Here is a 21,713-nt window from a genome sequence, read left to right as displayed (position 1 = left end):
GGCCTCCGTGAGAAGCTCCTCGGGGAGAAGCGGGCTGAGCTGGACTGGACGTGCTCAGACCCCGTGTGGACTCACCGACGGGGCCTCACCCTTGACACCCTCGGCTCTGAGGCGCGCTCGGGGGTGTTCTGGTGGCCCTGCACCCCTGCCGGGGCCATGTCCTCGCTGCATGGCCGGGGCAAGGACCTGGCTCGGAGCAGGATGGCTCAGTCGGACTCGCCCCCGGCCTCGCCCTCCCCGACGGCCAAGACACTCCGAGTAAGCGGACCCCCTCCATCCATGCTCTGTCGGGGTGGGGCTGTGGGCTGGGCTCTGGGGTCTTTCCAGGGCAGACTTGGCCCTGGGGTCTGTGGGGTCAGGGTCAGGCTGAGGTCTGGGGTCTGTGAGGTGTGGGCCGGGCTGTGGACTGGCCCTGGGGTGTGTTGGAGTTGGGCTGGGCCCTGGGGTCTGGGCTCGGGGGTAGGCTGTGGGCTGGAGCCTGGGATCTGCTGGGGTTGGGGCTGGGGTGTGTTAGAGCCGGGCTGTGCCATGGGGTTGGGCTGGCCCCTGGGGTGTGTCGGAGCCGGGCTGGGCCCTGGTATCTGGGCTCAGGGGTAGGCTGTGGGCTGGACCCTGGGATCTGCTGGGGTCAGGGCCAGGCTGTGGACTGGCCCTGGGGTGTGTTGGGGTCAGGCTGTGTCATGGGATCAGGCTGGGCCCTGGGGTCTGTGGGATCAGGGCCAGGCTGAGGTCTGGGGTCTGTGGGGTGGGGGGTGGATTGTGGGCTGGCCCCTGGGGTCTGTGGGGCCGGGCTGGGCCCTGGGGTCTGGGCGCGGGGGTAGGCTATGGGCTGGCCCCTGGGGTCTGTGGGGCCAGGCTGGGCGGAAGTGCTGCAGGGCCTGTGGAAACAGCCGGCCGGGAGCTGCTCGACGGGAGGTTTCTGTTCCTGAAACGGCCTTGGAAAGCTCAGGTGGAGCTCCTTGCCGACGGCAGAGTGGAGGCCGGCTGTGTGTGGCGGCCCTTCCTGTGACGTACGGGTCGGTGCTGTGTCCCCAGGGCAGGAGCCCCCAGGGCTGTGGACGTGTGTGCGGTGGCCTCAGGCATGTGCAGGCTCTGTGTGTATGCACGGGGTACCTCTGAGTGACAGACAGCGAGGGCAGGCGTTCCGGACATGGGGTCCCAGTCCTCGGGGGCTGTCAGGAAATTCTGTGCTGGAGAAGCCGAAGGAGCCCCTGCCGGCTGTGACAGCCCACGGGTGGCGTCTCCACGGCCCCGGCAGCTCCTGCTCCTGGGTGTGCATCTGCCCGTGGCCACGGGCGCCCTGCTGCTGGGGGTCAGGGGTCGGGGCGGCTCCTCGGTGGGGGGGGTCACAGCTCCCTTGTTTGGAGGGGAGTCCTGAAGGAGTCTTGCGTGTCTCCTGAGTGTTTTCAGAGTCCTCCTCTCAGCGTGAGTGACCGCAGGGCCTCACCGTCACAGTGTGGGGGCCTCCTTGCACGTGGCCTGGCTGCTGTCATCCCCAGGGAGCTGGGGAGCCCGCGCCCCACAGCTGCCAGGCAGGGTCCACAGGTGGGGGCAGCCGGGGCCGTTCTGTGGTGAGAGGAGCCCTGGTCAGCATCGCTCAGCCCTGGGGACGCTCCCAGAGCAGTGCCTCCTGGCCGCACCCCGCTCACGTCTCCAGGGACGCCCTTTTCCCGTGCCAAGGGAGCCTGTGTCCTCTCTAAGCGGGCTGCAGCTTGCTTCCTGTCTCGGTCCCCAACGGCCACCCGCCCCTGACTTTCGGGCTGAGGCCATGGTGGAGAGAGTCAAGGCTCTGGGGTAGAGGGGCTGAAACCTGGCCTGTGCGCGGCTTCCCGGCTCAGGGGCGGCCAGGCTCCCACCGCCGGCTGCAGCCCTGGGATCCGTCAGCCTGGGTCTGTGCTGCGGAAAGCAGTCATGCTCCGTTCGGGTGTCAGACAGACAGGCAGACTAACCCAGGGCTGTCGACACTCGGAACGGGTGGGGAACCCTGATTTCATCTCCCGACGCCGCCTCAGGGTGCCTGTGCTGCACAGACGCCCCGAGGACACGCTGGGCCGCGGTTCCGAGCCCAGGGCACCTGCCGAGGGTGCTGCCACCCCCGCATCCCCAGAGAGCACGGAACCGGGCCTGGCCCCTCGTCAGCAAGCACACGGCAAATACTCGTGAGGGTTGAGGACCCCCAGCTCACAGACGGCCGTTACGAGCTTGGGTGGCTCTGGGACATGGTGGGGACACAGGAGACTGAGATTGCGGGCCCTTGGAGCCCCAGCGCCTGGAGCCAGGGCCCCCGAGCCCCCTTAGGGACAGAATCGCTGGCCCTGCCGGCAGAGGACCTGGGGCACCCTGCTGGGAACGGCAGTCCTGCCGGAGATCACACGCCGCCGGAGCCAGTTCTGCAGGCCCAAGGCGTGAAGCCCCCACTAAGAAAAATAGTGTCGTCCAAAGGGCTAAACAGCAAACGCTTCCATTTTCCTTTCCTGTAAGGAAAACATCCTCAGGGGGATTGTGAAGTTCGGCTCTTCTCGTGGGGGAGTTTTGGGGACATGCTGCGCTGAGGTGTCAGGAAGCCTGTAAACTGCAGCTCGAACGGGTTATTTCTGACTCCAGAAAACAGACGACAGGGTGAGTTTTCAGCAACTGGAAAACTGAGCTGTCTTATCACGCTTCTGAAGTCCCAGCAGCATCTGGCACTTTTAAGATTATGTAATTCAGCATTTCTGTACTCGGTAAAACTACGACCTTTTTAAGGTAATGTAATAACCTAACGTTTGCCTAGAGATTGTGCAACTAACACCCTCCTTGATACTCATTTACATGCAAAGGACAGTGCATGTCCTCCCCAGCCAAGGGTCTCGTTTACTGTCTCTAGTTTGTAGTTTGAAAATAATAAACATTTTTCATTCTCTGAACTGATGATTATACTACTAAACGTGGCTTTAAATCCAGCCCCGTAAGGAAGGCCACCCACCCTCCTAACCCACAGCGCTGGTCTCTGCTGCCCCGAGAGTGAGAGTCTTTTCACTTTCACACTAGACTCACACTAGCTCAGCACCTCTGTCTGAAAACTGAGGGGCGGTCCCTGAGTGACAGGCCTGCTGTCTGTGACCCCTTGCTCAGGGAAAGCCAGACAGCTTCCAGAGTCCCGCGTGAGTCTGGCAGGCACCGCCCCCGTGTTGACTGATGGGCACTTGAAGGTCGGCCTCTCCTCAGGCCCTGAGCGGCTCCTCGAGGCGCCGGGCTCATGCTAGTGGTGCTCTGTCGTGTCCGACTCTCCGCGACCCCACGGGGGCAGCACGCCAGGCCTCCCTGTCCTTCACCGTCTCCCAGAGTGTGCTCAAACTCATGTCCATTCAGTCAGTGATGCCATACTAACTTCCTTTTGATGTAATTTTCCAATATTAAAGTAATAATTCTGAGCTACTTTTTTGCTCTTTAATCACTGTGAATGTTTATTGGGTTTCAAGTTTATAAATTCTATTATCTTAAAAACTAGTCAGTTTAGATTGTTTAGCATTTTTAAATCATCTTGAAAGCAAGAACCAGGTAACCTGTGGTCAATATTCTCAAATTATTATTTGCTAATTTACCGAAATAGTCCTCGGTACAGGATATACCCAGAGATGACAATACCTGAGAGTCTAACGTCTGCAGTGCTGAGCTGATGTTGTACCGAATAGTCTTGAAGTAAGTGGGACATCAGCTGAACCCTGGGAGTCTTTTAATTAGATTTTCTTTGAATTGGTTGGTATTTATGATAATAGGATTTGACCTGCATCTGTAAACCAAGATCAGTAGCATTTTCCCCACGTAACCTGGATTGTTATTCCTTCAGGACTTACATCTCAACAGAAAATACACAGATTTTACATAATATTTTTCACCCCAGCTATTAATGTGAATAAAGGGAACATTTTACCAGCTAAAATTGTAACCAGCTCTACAAAAACTAAGGAGGACATGTTTGGTGTCAGGTTGGTTGACAGTAGGGAGTGCTTGCCCACCCCTGAGCATCTGCCCCCGGGCAGAGGGGAGCGACCACCCCACAGAGCGCCTGCCGCCCCGCCTGCACCCTGCTGAGCCCGGGGTCTCCCTGCCCGCCCCCCCCCGTGCCCAGCATCTCCATCCACCCTGCCCCCCCACTGCTGAGCCCGGCATCTCCCTGCCTGCCGCCCCGCTGAGCCCGGGGTCTCCCCGCCTGCACCCTGCTCAGCCCGGGGTCTCCCTGCCTGCCACCCTGCTCAGCCCGGGGTCTCCCTGCCTCCCACCCTGCTCAGCCCGGGGTCTCCCTGCCTGCCACCCTGCTCAGCCCGGGGTCTCCCTGCCTGCCCCCCCACCCCCACCCCCCTGCTGAGCCGAGTGTCTCCATCCACCCCGACCCCAAACCCCCCCTGCTGAGCCCGGCGTCTCCCTGCCCCCCTTCCCCAGCCCCTGTAGCAGACGGTGAGCAGCACTCCATAGGTGTCACTTTCTCCTGCTCCCACCATCCTGACCTGGCACTTGCCTGCCTGCTCATGGGGGAGACAAGGGGAAATGCGGGACAGAGGGAGCCTTGCGGTCAAGGCATGGGTGCGGTGCTGGGCACAGGAGGCCCGTCAGGCGGTAGGCACCTCTGCCTGGAGGGCCGGTGGGGGTGCCCAGGGTGACCCCCAGACCCCGGGTGTGGGCAGCTCCGGAGAAGATGCAGGACAGAGCCAGCGGCGGGGCAGGCCGGGTGCCCCAGACTGCAATGTGTCCAGTTAGAGGTGCTTTGGGCAACTCAGGGGTGATGGGCAGTGGTTGGTCTGAAGCTCAGGAGAAAATCACAGGCAGAGAGTACTGAGATGTGTGACCTAAACCATGGGCAGATGTCGCGTGGGGAGCAGCTGGGAGGACAGCCCTGGGGAGGAGCAGCAGTGGTCAGGGCTCCTCCCGGGATGCCCCTGCGGGGAGCCACGGCCCAGATCTGTCCGTTACAGTGATGGCGTCCGTCCCGAAGAACCCAGGAGCAGAGGGTCGCAGAGGGCAGTGGGGTTGAGAGGCTGGGGCTCCAGTCTGCCTTCAACATGGCCCGCATCTCCCATTTGATATGGTTTTAGGGGCCCAGCCTCTCACTCTCAGCCTCATCCCCCATGTGCAGGCCGACAGTTACGGTCAGGAGATGGGAAAGGCTCAGGCTGGCCTTTGGTTCCTCTGGTTTCTAGTCCTGAGTGTGTGTCTCGCAGGGGCCAGCGCGGTCCCATCCCCGAGCCCAGCCGCCTTCTTGGACACAGCGCGGACACCCTCCCCCGGGGGGCCTGGACTTGACCGCGGCCCGCTTCCCTGTGAGAGCAGTGTCTTTGTGTCAGAGCCTCGACCTCTCGAGGCTGGTTATCAGAGAGAGAGTGTAACTGTTCGGGCAGTCAAATAATAACCCGAAGTGCCCATGGGTTAGAGAGGGTAAGTAGGGATTAGCCTGGATAATCAAAATCTACAAATAATCCAAACCCTGGCTCGAGGGCAGGGGTGCGCTTGAGCTGATTCCTCTGGCGACCTGCAGCCTTCACACCAAGGACTGAGGGGCCAAGCAGGTGGGCAGTGCAGGCTGGTGCCGATGGAGCCCCCGGTGCCCGCACCGTGCAGGCCCAGGGCCCGTGCGCGCGTGTTCCGTGCGGGCCAGGGGCCCCTGACGAGCCACGCGTGCGGGCACAGCTTGTGGCCTTGGTCCTCGTCACCTGCCCCTGAAGGCCGCCTGGAGAGGATGCCGTGTTCACGCGTTCATGACAGCTTGCGGATAGTGTTTCAGCGCAGAGGGCTTGCCCTGGGCTCTTCAGGGAAACTTCAGTGTGTTCGTACATTTGCTTCTACAATCGGTGCACTTTGTGAGCTCCCAAAAGATCTGGGGGGCTTCCCCAGCGGCTCAGACGGTAAAGAACGTGCCTGCAGCGCAGGAGACCTGCATCCGATCCTTGTGTCGGGAAGGTCCCCTGGAGGAGGGCGTGACAACCCCCTCCAGCATTCTTGCTGGAGAATCCTCATGGCCAGAGGAGCCTGGCGGGCTGTAGTCATGGGGTCGCAGAGTCAGCCATGACAGCGCAGCACAAAAGACATGGGGATTCTTCGGGAGCTGGGACTATGCTCAGGGGAGGTGCCGGCCCGGACGGCGTGACGACGGGCCAGCAGGGGGGCCTCTGCCAACGGGGAGACGCGCCAGAGCCCGCGCGGCAACAGCGGCCACCTCATTCCCACCAGCCTCCCACATGGCTCGTCACGATCTGGTGGTGAGAGTTTTCAGAAATATCTCCAGAAGCTGAGTGTAAGTCCTGTGTTTCTCGACTTCCCTGGTTTACTTTCCATATGCAGTAAAATGCAATGAAGTCAGTTGTACTTTAATACTTTTAAAAGCTGGATTTTGCCTGCAAGTGTCACCTCCACACTCGCTGCCGGCGTTGCTCTGACTCAGGCTGTGAGCCGCCAGCCCGCCGCAGCTGCAGGGCCGTGTGCTGTGGACGCTTCCTGCCCTGGGGTGTGGGGTGAGCTCCTCCGAGTCTCTCACCGTGGGGCTTTCCAGAACACCCCGAGCTGCTGTCCCGGCCTGGGCTGGGGCCTGCGACTGTGCTCACGTGTTTCTCCCTGGACTGTGTCGTGGGCACGCGGCCCTCGGCGCGGCGGGCCTGACCCAGCCGCAGCCCTGAGCACAGGGCATCCCAGGCTGACGGCAGGGGAGCAGGGAAGTGTGACGGGCGTGAGGCGTCCCTGTCGGAGGCGGGGGCTGCAGGAACAGCCCAGGGGCTCAGCCAGGAGCCTGCGTGGGGGCACAGCGGGGCGGGTCCTGGCCCCCACGGACAGCAGGTGTGGAAGAGAAGATGGTCCGGCGGAGACCTGGTGACACCCCTCCCCAGACTCAGGAAGTGCCTGACCCAGCGTCTCTGCACAGAGCGACGGTTTCCTTCCCCGCCCCCACGTGTAGTCCAGATGCTGGGACAGCCTGGACTCGGGAAGGCCCTGTTCCGAGCTGGAGCCCCGGGCCGTCTGTTCAGGCCCCCAGAGCGCGAGGCCGAGTCTGTGTGGGGAGGGGCTCGGAGGCTCCGTGTTGGTGGACGTTCTTGGACGCAGCGAGGTGTGCGGTGGGCCCTTGCCTGAGCGCAGGGCAGACGCTGGCTTGGCGCCCGCTGCGTCCTGTCCAGGGAGCGCGGAAGCAGGCTTTCCCACGGCTCTGGGGTCAGCCCGCTGGTCTCGGTGTGGGCACGTGATGCGGTCTGTCCCTCTCCCTTGGGCCCGGCCTCCAGAGCCACGATTTTATTTTAAACTTGGTCAGAGGAGTTTGGTTTTAATTATCCACCTTCCTGAACTCCCAGTAACTCCAAGCTAAAAGCTTTTGTGGGGATTTTTCTAAGCCAGCCACTGGTGTTTCGAGAGCCTCTACATTTCACAAATCAAAACCAGCCTGGCCCCGTCCCGTTGCAGGACGGCCTTGTAAATTCACGGCGCCCTCAGCTCGTCCTCTTATTAGAAACAGGCCCCAGCCAGTGAGGTCGCTGCGGGAGAATTCGGGAGGGATGGGCGGGAGCAACCAGCTTCTTGGCTTGGAAGCGTTTCTGAACTGTGGTCTGTCGGGTCCTCCCCTCACTTTCTGTTTTCTGTGCTCGCGCTCTCTGAGCAGCTTGCCTCTCTGCTGCTGGGGCCCCGGGCCGGGCCTAGAGGCTGCGAGACTGAGCGGTCTCCCTCCGGCCCAGACAGAGCACACGGCCCGTCTCGCGGCCGCCAGCAGAGCAGCACCGTCTCTAACCGGGAGTCCTTCCTGAGACGTGCTGACTTGAGCACGGGCCGCCAGGCGTCTGTCCTCACCTGTGGGTCCGGCGCCGCTGGGGGGCCCTGGGCCCTCCCCCGCCCCTCGTGATGTCCTTGACGGGCTTGCAGCCCCCAGACCACGCCAGCAAGCCTGCGCCCCCGGGGACAGGCCCACGCTTCCAAATGAGGTGCAGTGTCCAGGTGACCGGGAGCTGGGCTTAGTGAGTGACGGCTCCTTTTATCAAGAAACTCAGACTTCTCTCTCCCTACACGTAGCTGGTGTTTTTCCATTAGACGCCAGATTCCCTGGGGCATTAAGAAGCCGGGCACGGCCGTTGTTTCTGAAGACGGTCTCTGCACCAGCACCGTGCTGTCCGAGGCCGGGTTTGCGTCCCAGGTCATGTGCCCGTCCAGGCCCACCTGCCCTCGGGGCTCTCAGAAGCCTCCTCAGGCTCATTCCAGCCGCAAGGCGAGTGCCGGCTCTGGGAACCCCAGTGTCCTCCGAATCGCTCCGTCCCGCAGCTTCTCTGCCGCCCAGGCTTCCCCGCAGGCCCTGCACCACTGTCCTTCCGTTTGGTGGGGCCCCAGGGTTTGGCCTCGCTTCTCTGGGGTTCAGGGCATGTCCTGATGGGCAGGCCCCTGGCCGTGAGCCCCCCGGCCCCAGCACAGCCCCTGGTGACACCGCTAGGCTGGTGAGGAGGGGCAGGGCCGGTCCATTACAGGGGCGAGTCAGGAGGATTCCCAAGCCGGCCCGTGTGTTCGGGATGTCTGGCCCCAGGTCAGGAGACAGCGCACACGCCTTGCAGCACCTCCTCCATGGGTGGTGGAGCGGGTCTTCACCCAGACATGCTCATGTCTATTCCGCTGGTGCTCAGCCCAGCTGCACGGCAGGTCACCCAGGGGACGCGGTGCCATTCGTGGAGGAAGGCCGCCTCTCGGCCTGTCGAAGGAGCACTTCCCAGCTGGAGGTCTGGGTGGAGGTCCGGTGGGATGCTGTGGCAAACAGCTGGTGGGCGTTAGCCCGGGTCAGGAGAGGCCTTCGGGACGGCACCTTGCACCTGGGTCAGCAGGTTGGGGCTTGTGGTCCGTTGTGCTGGGGCTCCATCCCCAGACGGCTTTGGGGCGGTGTAGGGCCACTGCGCCCCGGGAAGGCCCAGCCAGGCGGGAAACTGCGCGTCCTGTTCATCGTCCTCCTGCTTCTGTCTCCCCTCAGGGACCTTGTTATTAGCTCCTTAGAAAACAAAATAAAATACATCTACATCAATGGAGGATTTTTGGTTTTTTGCTTGAGTTCTTTTATTAGAAAAGTGGAGATAAAGGTAAAGGTCATCTGTGATCAAAAATAAGTGTGAAACAGGCATACTGTTACACTGGTGTCTGCCGTGACTATAAGCAGCTGAGCTCCCAGCTGAAACCTCTAAGCCCCTTCCTTGTGAGGTCTCGGTGCTTTCTCAGGCTCTCCCACTTGGGACAGGGGAGACCTGTCTCCTGGGGACAGGGAGCCTCTGCCTGCTCTCCTCTCCCTTCACGAGGGGCCTGGGGGGAGTGGGGACGGTCCTGGGCCTTCACGGAATAGATGAGGGCGTCCTCGAGAGCAGGGCTGAGTGTGAACGGAAGGAGACGGGTAGACGGGACACTGAGATGCAGAGAGGCGGCCGTCACAGGCCCACGTGGTCCTGGGACGCGGAGCCATTTGTTGGGGGCTGGTGGTCCTGTCACAGGTTGCTGAACCCCAGCTTAATGAGATGCGCCCCCCTTCCCCGGGCGCAAGTCTTGGGAGTCCTGGGCGCGTGGGGCTGCCTTGCTGAGCAGCCCTTCTTTAGCCTGCGAAGCTGCCGCGTCTGCAGCTGTGACGCTGAGGTGTCTGGTCTGGAAAGAACACTTGTAAGTGGAGGTGGTCGCCGTCGGCCCGCGGCTAACACTGACTTCTCGTTTGTCTTTCTGCAGCATGAACGGCTGTCTAGGTAAGGCCTTCCCCGCGTCACGCTCGTGAGTAAACGCTTCTGTGCCTACACGCACCGGCGCCTGCCTCAGCGTGTCTCTGTCCTCCCTTCTCCTTCCCTCGCCCCCCGCACAGCCCCTCCGTCCCCGTCACACCTCGGTTCCCCAGGCTCGGGGGCCGTGAGTGTCCCGACAGACAGACGGCTGGACAGGCAGTCGCAGCAGGAAGCAGCCAGGCCACAAGAGGTGCTGATGGGCGCTCGGGGCAGAGGAGCGGCCAGCCGGACCCGTGGTCCTGGGTCAGGGGCCCCAGCCCGCTCCCTGTACCCAGATGGGCTCGGGGAAGTCTGTCCAGTGAGCTACAGCCCTGAGAACTTGAAGAAGCATGTCAGAGTGTGGGGAGGGTCCTCAGTGACGTTTGCCGAGTATCTAAGGGCACAGACTTGGTCTTCCTGAAGAACGGAGTAAAGAGTGGAGACCGTCGGTCCCCGGGTTTGTGATCCCTCTGATGAAGAATCTGAGAGGGACGGGGTGCGTGGTTCCGGCAGGCGTGGGGCAGATCCCTCTCGTGACGGAGCCGCTGCTTCCTGTTGTTAGACCCTGAAGTTCACACACTGGCGCATGTTCTCCCCTCGCATGTCGCCAGCACCAGCAGAGGTTAAATCCAGTTCCCATCTAACCCAACAGAAAATTAGCTTTGCAGATTGGTGGAGAGAAGTGCTTTACTCCAGTTAACTTCTTGTGAACTCTGTTACATTATAATGCCGTTTATGAAAATAAATTTCCCTGCCAACTTCAGAATATGCAATTAGAACAGTGAGGTACTCAAAATTGGTGGAACCAGCTGACAGCCCCATAAGTCACAGGTGACTTTCTAGCTTCATGGGGGAAGAATCCATCTCATTACGTAAGATTCAAATCTCTGCTAGTAAAGAGACAAAAGTAAAGTGGGGAAAACATTTCTTGCAGCTTACATTAGTTCTAAGGCTTCCCTGGTAACTCAGCTTGTAAAGAATCCACCTGCAGTGCAGGAGACCTTGGTTTGATTCCTGGGTCGGGAAGATCTGCTGGCTACCCACGATAGTATTCTGGCCTGCAGAATTCCACGGACTGTATGGTCCATGGGGTCGCAAAGAGTCCGACTTTCACGTCAGTTTTAAAAGCCCTACTGTATGTAGGATGCTCAGGATATTTACTTCTTCACCAAACAGTTCCACTGCTAAAATTTTATGCTAAGAAAGTAACGGAGACTTATAGACAGGTCAGTGTTGCCTTGGAGAAGGAAATGGCATCCCACTCCAGTATTCTTGCTTGCTCCTCTTGTGGATGGAGGAGCCTGGCGGGCTACAGCCGCTGAGGTCGCAAAGTGAGACACGACCTAAGTGCCTTGGCACGGACGGTGTGGGCCTTTCAACAGAGGATTCAGCGCTCATGCAGCCGTGCAGCGGAAGTCTCCACAGTCATCTTTTTTTTAATGAGGCAAACTTGTCTTTACTTACGTGTGGGGTGCCCGCGGCCATCACGAGCGGGTGTAGGGAGAGGAGGAGGAGGCAGACACAGAAAGTATTCTCTGAATTTGTTTACAGAAGTGTCTGTTTCGACCTCCTTGTCTAGCATCCTGCAGGAACAGAGACTAAACTGTTAACAGAGATTGTCCTGGGGCAGGGCTTGGGGTGACTTTCACTTTCTGTTTAGACACTTTGACACCCATGCCTAAGTTGTTCAGCAAGCACGTCCTGATTTTGTAATCAGGAAAGTCAGTGAAGGGATTTCTGTTTACAAAAGGTGTTTTTTAAATGAAAGAAGAGAAAGAATGTTGCTGAAGGACGTAGCATCCCTGTGAGGACCCGGTGGCCCTTGGACTCGCTGGGCGCTGTGCCCCACCCGGCTCGGCCTCTTCTGGCGCCTGGATCCCACCCAGCCACAGGCAGATGCTCTGGAGCCGGGCCTTCACGCGTCTTGGTTCAGGGTGGAGCCCTGCAGGGCCAGGCTGTATGTGGCCTTCCGTGGGCCACATTTTAGCTTGGAGACAGCAAAGCCCCAGAAAGACAGGGACACTGTTAGGGATCCACTCAGTCCATGACCCGCTCTCGGACCAGCCAGTTCTGGAATGAAGCCGCCGTCCGCCCCGAGCATGCAGCCCCTACATGCTGTGACGTCCCGTCCCAGGCACGGCCGCCCCCATGTGGCGTCCAGAAGAGGGGGTGGACAGTGAGCTCGCCTGCCCCATGCCCTCCTCACCCACCCCAGCTTCGAGCGCCAGGCCCACGTGTTTCTGACTTCATTGGAATCATTTTATAAGAGCATCTGAGATCCAAGAAACTTGCTTTTAAAAGCACTCTCTTGAGGGAAGGTATTTACCCCAAAGCTAGTGTGAAAAGCTCTGAGATTTCAGCCCGCACAAGCGTCCAAACCGCCAGCTCCCAGCCCACTGTGTGCTGGGCGCAGGCTGGCCCTCTGCCTGGCCAGGCGGGCATGCCCCACGGCGCTCAGTGCCTCTTGGGAAAGCATCCACTGCCCTTTAGTGTCTCCCCATGCACCTTGCTGTCCTTGGAACCGGCTTCCCTTCACTGTGTCTCCTGCAGGCTGGAATCTGGAGGCAGCGACACGTCCACTGAGCGACCCTCAGCCCGAGCCCGCCGTGAGGCCCGCGAGGCCCGCCTGGCCACCCTGAGCAGCCGCGCGGAGGACGACGGCGGCAGGGACTACAGGAAGGTGGGCTCCTACCCCGGTCCGCCCCGCTCGGGACAGCCCCGCAGAGCGCCCTGGTCGCCCCTCTCTGCCGGCTGCCCTTTCTAGGACAGTAAAAATGTCCCTGAGTCAGGTGTTGAGAGGAGTGGGAAGAAGCAAGGACTGAGCGTCGTGGACGGGAGAGCAAAGCCGTTTGCTCTCCATGAGCCCCATGAACGCCAGCCACACGCTGCTTGGTCGTCGTCAGTAACCGTGCTCTGGTTTGAGGGTTTATGCTATTTTATGGCTCGTTTCCTTCACTTCTTGCAGAAGAGAACCCAGCTCAAAGCGCCAGCTCGAAACCCTTCCTGTGCACAAGATGCCGGGAAAAACTTTTTTGTTACTGAAACGTTTGTCTCGTTAGGCCAAACTTGGCTAAAATGGGTACGCACATGAGGGAGGCTCCAACGTCAGATCTCTTCTGTGTGGGAACCAGATTTTTAAACCACAGACACACACAGTAGCATGTTCACTCTGTGCCCCGCCCCAGGGATTAACCTTACAACAGGGGAGCGTCATCTTTGAGTTGAGTCCCTTGGACCTCACGGTTCCAGCAACAGGAGACCTGCTGGCTGGAGGCGCTGTGTCCCCAGCCACCCACTCGGGGAGCTGACTCCTCTCTCCCTCCCCAGCTCTACGAGAGTGCCCTGACCGAAAACCAGAAGCTGAAGACAAAACTTCAGGAGGCCCAGCTCGAGCTGGCAGACGTGAAGTCCAAGCTTGAGAAGATGGCACAGGTGAGGTGGGGAGGGAGAACCAGACTTGGGTGCGGCTGCGAGGTGGGCTTCCCCTGACACGGGCCACTGCTGGGTCAGCAGGAAGCCGCCGGGAACCCTGAGGGTCAGAGTTTTGAGTCTGCCAGGGAGGCCAGGTGGAGACCAGAGCTGGCTGTCGGTTCTGCCCCAGAATGGAGTCCAAAAGCAAAGATAGAAATGCTGGGCCTGAGTAGTGGCATGTGGTGGGGGGACAGTGCCCTCCCAATCCCCGGGCGAGCAAGGGTGCCAGTGCCCAGGGGGCCGGGGTGGGGGCATGCCTCGAGAAGGGCTGGGGGGGCATGCCCCAAGGGCTTTCTGGGGGCTCAGCAGCACAGAGCCGCCCATCCTGGGGGCTGCCCTTCATCCTCACCTTGGAAGGGCCCCGCCTGCTCATGGCGGCCGAAGCCAAGTTTGTCCTGAAGGGTCTGCTGGGCTGGCCACGCAGGCCTGGGCTGCATGTTTCAGAGGCTGGGGGCGTTCTGTGAGGAGCCCTGCCCCCAACTCCCTCCTCCGCAGAAGCTCCGACAGCACCTCCTTTGACCTCCGGGTCTTGGCTTCATGGTGCAGCGCTCCCACGAGCTGGGACGCTGATTGCGTGGAGGCTGTTGAAGATAAACTCAGCCTCTGCGTCCCTGGGGAACTGTGTGGACTTTCTAGCCAACTGCTTTGCTGGGTGTGTCGGAATATGCTTTGTTTTGCCAAATACGAGTTACTGAAATTCAGAAGAAATGCTGGTGCTGCAAGCCAAGCCTCTGCTCTTTACCAAAAATGGACCGTTCGATGGACAGTGAGGGGGAGGCCCGTCGGCCGCACGCATCTGTGTGCAGATGGTTACCACATGGACACACGGCGTGTCCTCAAGGCCCACCCGAACTTGGACGGCTTAGGGTGAAACGAAAGCAAAACAAAACAAGTTCTTTGCCCGAGTGAGCTGGTTAAGCTCTCCCAGTGCAGGTGAAGTAGCCGTGAGAAGGCTCCCACGGCCCCGGCTCGGGCAGGAGGGCCTGGTGAAGCTGCCCTGCCCCATCTTTCCTCCTGCTTCTCCGCGGAGGGAGGGGCTGACAGCCGTGCGCTTCAGAGACACTGGCAAGAGTCTCGGAAGGGAGCCTGAAATCCCAGGTCTCTGCCGATTCTGACTGGCCCTTCCCTATTTGAGAAAAGAAGCCTCCTCAGGAACGCCAGCGCAGTTTCTGTATTTATTCAGTGTTTCTGTGCTGGGTGCTCAGCATAAACAGTCACTTTGTCATCATCAACAGTCTGTTGCTTGTTAAGAAATTCTGCCTGGTTCTGAAATGCTGAGAGCGGAAGGGGCCTGGGGGTATGCCCATGCCCCATTGAGTCCAGCCTTGAAGCTGCTCTGCTTTTTAGCTTTGGTGGCTGAATCTTTTTAGCCCCTCTCCAAATTAGGTATATAAAAGTAGAGGCTTCCCTGGTGGCTCAGAGGTAAAGAATCTGCCTACCAGTGCAGGAGACACGGGTTCGATCCCTGGTCCTCAAAGATCCCACATGCTGAGGAGCAGCTAAGCCCGCACTGCACAACCCGGAGCCCAAGCCACGTGCCCAGAGCCCGCGCTCCCCTACGAGAGACGCCGCCACCGCGCTGGGGCGCCCGCGCCCCGCAGCTGGAGAGTAGCCCCCCGCCGCAACTAGAGAGAAGCCCGCCAAGCAATGAAGACCCAGCACGGCCAAAATAGAGAAAAAAGGTAGAGGGTGATCCACACAGTGAAGTTCTGATCTCTTATTCAGATAGAATCTCAGCCAACGTCGAGCCCAGTGTATAAAACAGGAAGGTCCTGTTCACAAGAGGCAGGTCTGCGGATGGACTGAGACCTGAGAGACTCCACCCTGCCCACCTTCACGGTGAAACCACCGCCTTTGTCCCCGGAACAGAGCGGGCAGAGCAGGAACGAGTGCCTGGTGCTTCGGCTTTTACGGGAGAAGGGCACTTCCGTTTCCTCTGGCCTGAGATTCCAGAGTGGGAAGGGAGGAGCGGTGCGGGGCGAGACGGGCGGCCTTGAAGCGTGTGTGTGTGCATGTAGTGTGTGTTGTGTGTATACATGTATTACGTGGTGTGCATATACGTGTAATGTGCTTATATGTGTAGTGTGTATATAGTGTGTGTTGTGTGTGGTGAATGTGTGTCTACATGTAGTATGTATTGTGTGAGGGGGTGTTTGTGTGCGTAGTATGTATGTAGTGTGTGGTGAAGCTGTATGTGTACATGTGGGTGTGTGTTATGTGTGGGTGTGTTGTGTGTGTGGATGTATATGTATGTTGTGTGTGTACACTTAGTGTATATTGTGAGGGGTTCTTTGTGTAATATGTGTGTAGTGTGTGGTGAATGTGTCTGTGTACATGTATGTGTACATGTGTGTTGTGGGGGTATGTTGCTTGTGTGTGTACATGTGTGTGTGGTATGCATGTAGTGTGTGTGGTGGGTGGGTGTGTGTACATGTAGTCTCTGAGTGTGTGGTATGTGTATATACATGTATGTGTGTGGTGGGGAGTGTTGTGTATGTGATGTAGGTGTGTTATGTGTGGGTGTGTGTTCTGTATGCATGTAGCGTGTGTTATGTACATGTAGTGTGCATGTTGTGTGGATGTTTGTGTATTCATGTAGTGTGTGTGTGCACGTGTATGTGGTGTGGGTGTGTGTGGCGTGTGTACACGTGTATGTGGTGTGGGTGTGTGTGGTGTATGTATGCAGTGTGTGTACATGTGTGTATGTTGTGTGGGTGTGTGTTGTGTGTGTACATGTAGTGTGCATGTTGTGGGTGTGTGTGGCGTGTGTACACATGTATATGGTGTGGGTGTGTGTTGTGTATGCATGTAGTGTGTGTGTTGTGTGTGTACATGTAGTGTGCATGTTGTGTGGGTGTGTGTGGCATGTGTACACGTGTATGTGGTGTGGGCGTGTGTTGTGTATGCATGTGTGTGTGTGTTGTGTGGGTATGTGTTGTGTGTGTACATGTAGTGTGCATGTTGTGGGTGTGTGTGGCGTGTGTACACGTGTATGTGGTGTGGGCGTGTGTTGTGTATGCATGTAGTGTGTGTTTTGTGTGTGTACATGTAGTATGCATGTTTTGTGGGTGTGTGTTGTGTATGCGCGTGTGTGTTGTGTGTGTGCGTGTGGTGTACATGTTGTGTGGATGTGTGTGGCGTGTGTACATGTGTATGTGGTGTGGGTGTGTGTTGTGTATGCATGCAGTGTGTGTGTTGCGTGGGTGTGTTGTGTGTGTGTGGTGATTATGCAGTCGTGTCCCTGCCCCCCCCGGCCATGTCACGTTTTAGGGGGCCCTGCCTGCACCCCCCACCGTGGGGGTTCTGTGAACTGGGAGGGGCGGTGATGTGTGTCTCAGTGGTGTCAGGACCTGTGTGCCTGGCCTGCTCTGTGACTACCTGGAGGTCCGCCACCTCGTGGGCGGCCGGTGGGGGCTGGACGAGACGAGCCCTCTGGCCTTGAGACCTCCAGTAACAACTGTGTTCCTTCCATTTGCACCAACAGAAGCAAGACAAGATCCCTGACCGGTCGTCGGCACTGGAGACGGAGAAGCGGGTGCGTGTGCATCGGGGAGGCGGGGCTTCTGCACGGCCGTCCCAGTGGGTGCTGGTCTCTCTGCCCCCGGGCGGCAGTTTGGTTGCTGGTCCCGAGGCGGCCTCTGAGCTCAGGGCAGGGGTCCGGGGGGCCATTGGCATCACTGGGGCAGGTGGAGCTGTGCAGACTCACCTGCCCGCAGAGTGCTTGCCACAGTGCCCAGGCGCTCCCGCCCCCCTGAACAGAAGCGGAGCTTTCAGCAGCGCCTCCGCCCTGGGTGGAGGTCTGACGACTCGGAACATGAGCAGACAGCCTGCTCACTCTGACCGAGGGCAGGGGGCTTCTCAGTCAGCTGCTGACCCCTCCCAAGCACACTTAGGATCTTTCTGGGGGTCGACATTATCGGGTTGGGAGAAGTCAGATGTACTGATGAACCCCAGCGTCGCCTTGACCTGGGGTATAAAATACGTTCCCGTTGCTCCTGTTACCGTGTTTAATTTGGAAAGCAGCTCAGTTTTACATTCGATTCCCACGGCATGGGGTTCTGGCTACACGGGGCCGGAGGGACAGCCTTTTGACTGCCTTATGAGTCCCATGGGGTGCTCAGCGTCTTGCTCTGTTGAACAGGAGAGGCGGGCCCTGGAGCGGAAGATGTCGGAGATGGAAGAGGAGATGAAGGTACGGACAGACGTGCCTGTGGGCAGCCCTGGGGCCCGTGAGGGGCGCGCAGTGTTGGTGAGGGGAGCCTGGGCCTGGCCCCTCGGAACCCAAGGGGGCGTCTCACTGGCTGGGGCAAACCTGAGCTGAACCCAGAGGGTTTCCTCTGAGGGCTTCCCCCAAGGGTCTGGATGAGAGGACAGAGCTGGACTTCCAGCTCCGGCCCTGAGGACAGGCTGCAGGTGGGGCCGCTCTGGGGCCCTCCGCCTGGACCGTTTGGGGGTCTGGGGAGCTGCAGCGACCATCCCACCATCAGTCCTCAGGCCCTGGGAGTTGTACACACGGGCACAGGATGGTGGGGGAGGCAGGACTGCGTCAGACCTGGGCGTCGGGCAACAGTGGGGGGGCTGCACACTTGTGTGAAACACTCGGGCTTCCTCCCTGGGAGCCAGAGGCACCAGGCTGTGAGCTGAGCCCTTTGCAGGAGACCTTCATTGTTCCCATGGCCTAAAACGGTTGGTTATTTACAAAAAAGTTGCCCAGGGCCTGATGAGGTCAAAACTGACGTGATGTCCGGTGCCGGGAGTCCCATCGGTCTGAGCGGCTCCAGCACACGGGAGGCGCCGCGCCCCATGCAGGCGGCAGGCTCAGCGTCCCAGGGAGGACGGGCCACGCTGCCGGGCAGTTTCGGGCAGGGCCCACCTGTATCTGCAGCAGGGCCGCCTCTCCCGAGGGCGTGGGGCCCGCGCTCCACAGCTGCTGGCTTCTCCGGACGCACCGCCTGCCGCTCAGAGCGTGCCCCCCCCCAAGGGGAGCACGTCCATGCGCCAGTCCGCAGGGTGGGCCTTGGTTCCTCAGGGGCTCTGCCACTCTTGAGCTACACTGTCTGGGGCTGCTGTCAGGGCACTCGTTAGGGAACAGGCCGGCGCTGAGGAGGCACGTGGACACGGCCTGAGCTAGGACCCTGTAAACAGGGCCTTCAGGAGCCAGGCCTCATCCGCTCCAGGCCAGGCTGCCGTCTAGTCCGGAGGGGAGCCCTCAGGCCGCAGCTGAGGCAGCTGGCTCTGTCTCCTCCCTTCCGCCTGCGGTTCCCTCAGCGGGGTCACGAGGCCTTCTCTTCTCTGGATCGAGGTGGGCACATGGGCGGTGCCCCACGAGGCCCGGCTTCTGTGCCGGCCGGCTGGAACCCGGTGGGGCCTGTGCATGACTGTCTGCGCCCTGGGCAGTAGGCATGCTGACCGGAACCTGGCTTTTCATGCGGCCACCCTGTTCTCACGGCCAGCCGCGGACCCTGGTCATACCTGCACCCTGTTCCCTTCATACAGAAGCTCAGGCCCTGCAGGCGTGGTCGCGGGGGGCGGGGTGACCTCCAGGGAGCCCCAGGAAGCGGGAGGGGCTCAAGGACAGGTGGGGCTGGGGCCGTTTTCCTGACTCCAGCCCCTGAGGGGTCTGGCCCGCGGGTGTGGGTTGTGCGGCTGTGAGTGCCTGAGCCTTGCTGGCCTTTGCTTGGAAAGGTAGGTATCTCTGGCTCCCCCAGGGAAACCACACGCAGCTGGGCGGGAGGCGGCTGTGTGTCCGCCTCTGCGGGCACACAGGTCAGCGTGCTGATGGGCTTGAGAGCTTGGCCAGGGCAGCCGCCACCCTGGCTCAGCCTCCTCCCCTCCTCCCCTCCATCCCCGCACCCCCGCACCCCTCCCTGTACCTCCTCCCCCCACATCTCCTCACCCCTCCCCCATCTCCTCACCCCTCCCCTCCCCCATCTCCTCTCCCCTCCCCCATCTCCTCACCCCTCCCCCATCTCCTCGCCCCTCCCCTCCTCCCCCCCTCCCCCATCTCCTCACCCCTCCCCTCTCCCATCTCACCCCTCCCCTCTCCCATCTCACCCCTCCTCCATCTCACCCCTCTCCCATCTCCTCACCTCCCTCCCACATCTCCTCAGTCTTCTCCCCCATCTCCTCACCCCCCTTCCCTCCTCTCCTCTCCCCTCCCCTCCCCTCCCCCAGGCGGTGGCATGGGAGGCCCTGCATCCTGTCCCTGAGGACACGGCTCTTGGAGTTTTGTTTTCCTGCTCTGGAAGCATCCCTGGCTGACCCTGGCCCCCTGCTCGGCTGCTCCCTGCCACGCCTGTTCTCAGCCCTGCTCCCTCAGCCACATTCTTCCCCTCGACCCGCCTGTGCTCATAGGTTCTGAGAGTCCTTCTCCTAGTTGAACGCCGCTCTAGGAGGCAAGGACCACTTCAGGGAGGGACTGTAACTGCCGAAAGCACTGGTCCCGTCAGCCCCAGGGAAGGGGCAGCACTGTGGACTGTCCACGGGTCCTTGCGCCTGGCCCCACGCACTGCACCATGACCCCGCTCACCCTCTCGCTGAGAGGACCCCGTGGCCCGGCCCTTCTGGGCTCCTGGGAACCGTGGGCCACCCTCCCACTTCCGAGGTGGCGAGTCTCTGTCTGTGGGTGTTTCCTTTTCACCATTTCCCCTTCGTGCTGCCTCTCGTTTTCTTCTTTCACTCATGAAAAACTGTAGCCTCTCTGACCTTCCGATTCTGTCCTTCCCCTCTGCGTAGGCAGAAGAGACCCTTCTCTGGTGCCTGGCGACCTGTCTGTAGTCACGTAACCCACAGGTCATTGCCTCCATCTGTGAAGTCTGTTCTCGCAGCGAGACCGTTTTCTCCCTCTCAAAGCTGATGGTCTCAGCTTCAGGCTCAGAGACCTGGTGGGAAGGGCTGGTCCAGGCAGGATTCTGTTTATCGCTGGCCATAGTCCTTTACGGGACGGCCATGGGCGCGCTACCCTGCTCCATCCACCCCACTGTCCCGGGTGACCGCTGGACGGGCCTGGCGCCGGCCACTTGTCTGCCTTCTGAGACAAGGTCCCAGCCCTGAGCCAGGGCAGGGGGCAGGTCTCCACCCTGGCTTCCAGGCAGCAGAACAGGCCTTGCTGGGGCCGGTGTGTCTGGGGAACGTCAGGGCCTGCTTCAGGAGCACCTCCCACAGGCCTCACTCCACTTAAAATGAAACATGAGGGAGGCAATAAGGACCCAGAGAGGAAACAGATGGGAGTTGGGATCCAAGTTCTTGGGAGGACGCGAGGAGGGGGCAGCAGGGCAGCCCCGGACACCAGCCCCCAGACTCACCCCTGCTCCAGCCAGCCCCCAGCCCCACCTGCCCACCCGCCACCTTCCGCCTTGCCTTTCCTTCCTTGCATGCAGACCAAAAGCAGAAACAGTCATGTGACTTCTTTGTCCCACTTCTCTCTTCTCTGGCCTGTCCTGTCTGTCCGTCCGTGTCTCACTCTCTGCAGAACCTCCACCAGCTAAAACAGATTCAGACCTTGAAGCACGTGAACGAGCAGCTGCAGGCCGAGAACCGGGCTCTGACCCGCGTTGTGGCCAGACTCTCGGAGGCCGTCGAGGGCTCGGACCCCCAGGGGCTCTAGTCCCGCCTCCCCCCCCCCCTCCACTCCAGGCACGTTCCCTCTGTTGTCAGCCTCGGTCTCTGCATTTGCCCCCAGAGCCTACGTGTGTGGGGTCTGTGAAGGTTGGTGGTCTGCAGGCGTGGGGCAGGGGCCTGGCCTGGGCTCTATTGAGACTCTTCCCTCAAGGTGGCCACGCGGGTCCGTGGGTCCTGGCCTGTGTGTGAACACCTCGGGGAGATCGGGCTCTCGGTCAGCTGTGACCCCAGTGCAGCCTGTTCCCTGGAGCGGTCAGGTCAGGCCTGGGGTGACTGTGACCAAGGGCAGGGGCTGCAGGCTCAGACGCCTGGGGCTGGGTCCCACACGCTGGTCAGCCTCTGAGCTGAGGTCCGGGGTGTCTAGAGCTCCTCGCCTGTTCTGTGTGCCCAGAGCGAGCTCTGGGCAGGGGCTCTGAGCCTGCTCCTCTCCACCCACCTCCCGCGCTGGGTCTTGTCTTCTCCCGTCTTGGGGTCCGTGTCCTGCCCATCACAGGTCTGGGTCTGGGGCAAGGCCCCCTCCCATGGCCAGGCCCTCCCTGACGGGGCCACAGGCAGGTGGCCGTGAGCGGTCACCGGAGGACCAGGGACTGTGTCCACTGGACTCAGAGGCTCTCCCTCACGTGGTCTGAAGACCGGCTCACGGTTGGCGTGTTTCCTGCCAAGGTGGCCTGAGCGGTCCTCCCTGCTGTGCAGTCTCACTCTCTGAAGCGAGTTTTTAATTTCCAGCAACAATATAATCAGTCCCGACTGAGGCCTGCTCTTCTTTCTGTCTGTCTGCTGTACCTCTGGGTCAGTAGCTGGCAGCTAGCACCCGCCGGGTCTGAACCCCCTCCTCCCGTTCCTGTCAGGCATGCTGTGGGTACCCCCACCGGGCGAGCAGCCCCCGGCCTCCTGGGAAGGTGC

At 60.3% G+C, this 21,713-nt stretch overlaps 1 protein-coding gene across 4 annotated transcripts in view; it reads left to right on the top strand.

Annotated features, from left to right (window-relative positions):
* Positions 1 to 21,713, top strand: part of PPP1R12B (protein phosphatase 1 regulatory subunit 12B) — a 165,950-nt gene that overhangs the window by 138,143 nt on the left and 6,094 nt on the right. For 3 of the 4 annotated variants that reach the window (XM_043924104.1, XM_043924109.1, XM_043924108.1), the window contains 6 exons: positions 9,691 to 9,707; positions 12,270 to 12,399; positions 13,047 to 13,151; positions 16,675 to 16,725; positions 17,332 to 17,382; positions 20,662 to 20,825. In XM_043924104.1, coding sequence (XP_043780039.1) covers positions 9,691 to 9,707; positions 12,270 to 12,399; positions 13,047 to 13,151; positions 16,675 to 16,725; positions 17,332 to 17,382; positions 20,662 to 20,796 — 489 coding nt within the window. In that variant the 3' untranslated portion in view covers positions 20,797 to 20,825. The remainder of the gene's footprint in view (positions 1 to 9,690; positions 9,708 to 12,269; positions 12,400 to 13,046; positions 13,152 to 16,674; positions 16,726 to 17,331; positions 17,383 to 20,661; positions 20,826 to 21,713) is intronic. The other variant, XM_043924105.1, reaches the window with a different exon arrangement.

Source organism: Cervus elaphus, chromosome 14, assembly GCF_910594005.1.
Source record: "Cervus elaphus chromosome 14, mCerEla1.1, whole genome shotgun sequence".
In the NCBI taxonomy this organism is placed as follows: Eukaryota; Metazoa; Chordata; class Mammalia; order Artiodactyla; family Cervidae; genus Cervus; species Cervus elaphus.
The sequence above is the reverse complement of the archived record's forward strand: the minus strand, read 5'-3'. Positions and strand labels throughout refer to the sequence as shown.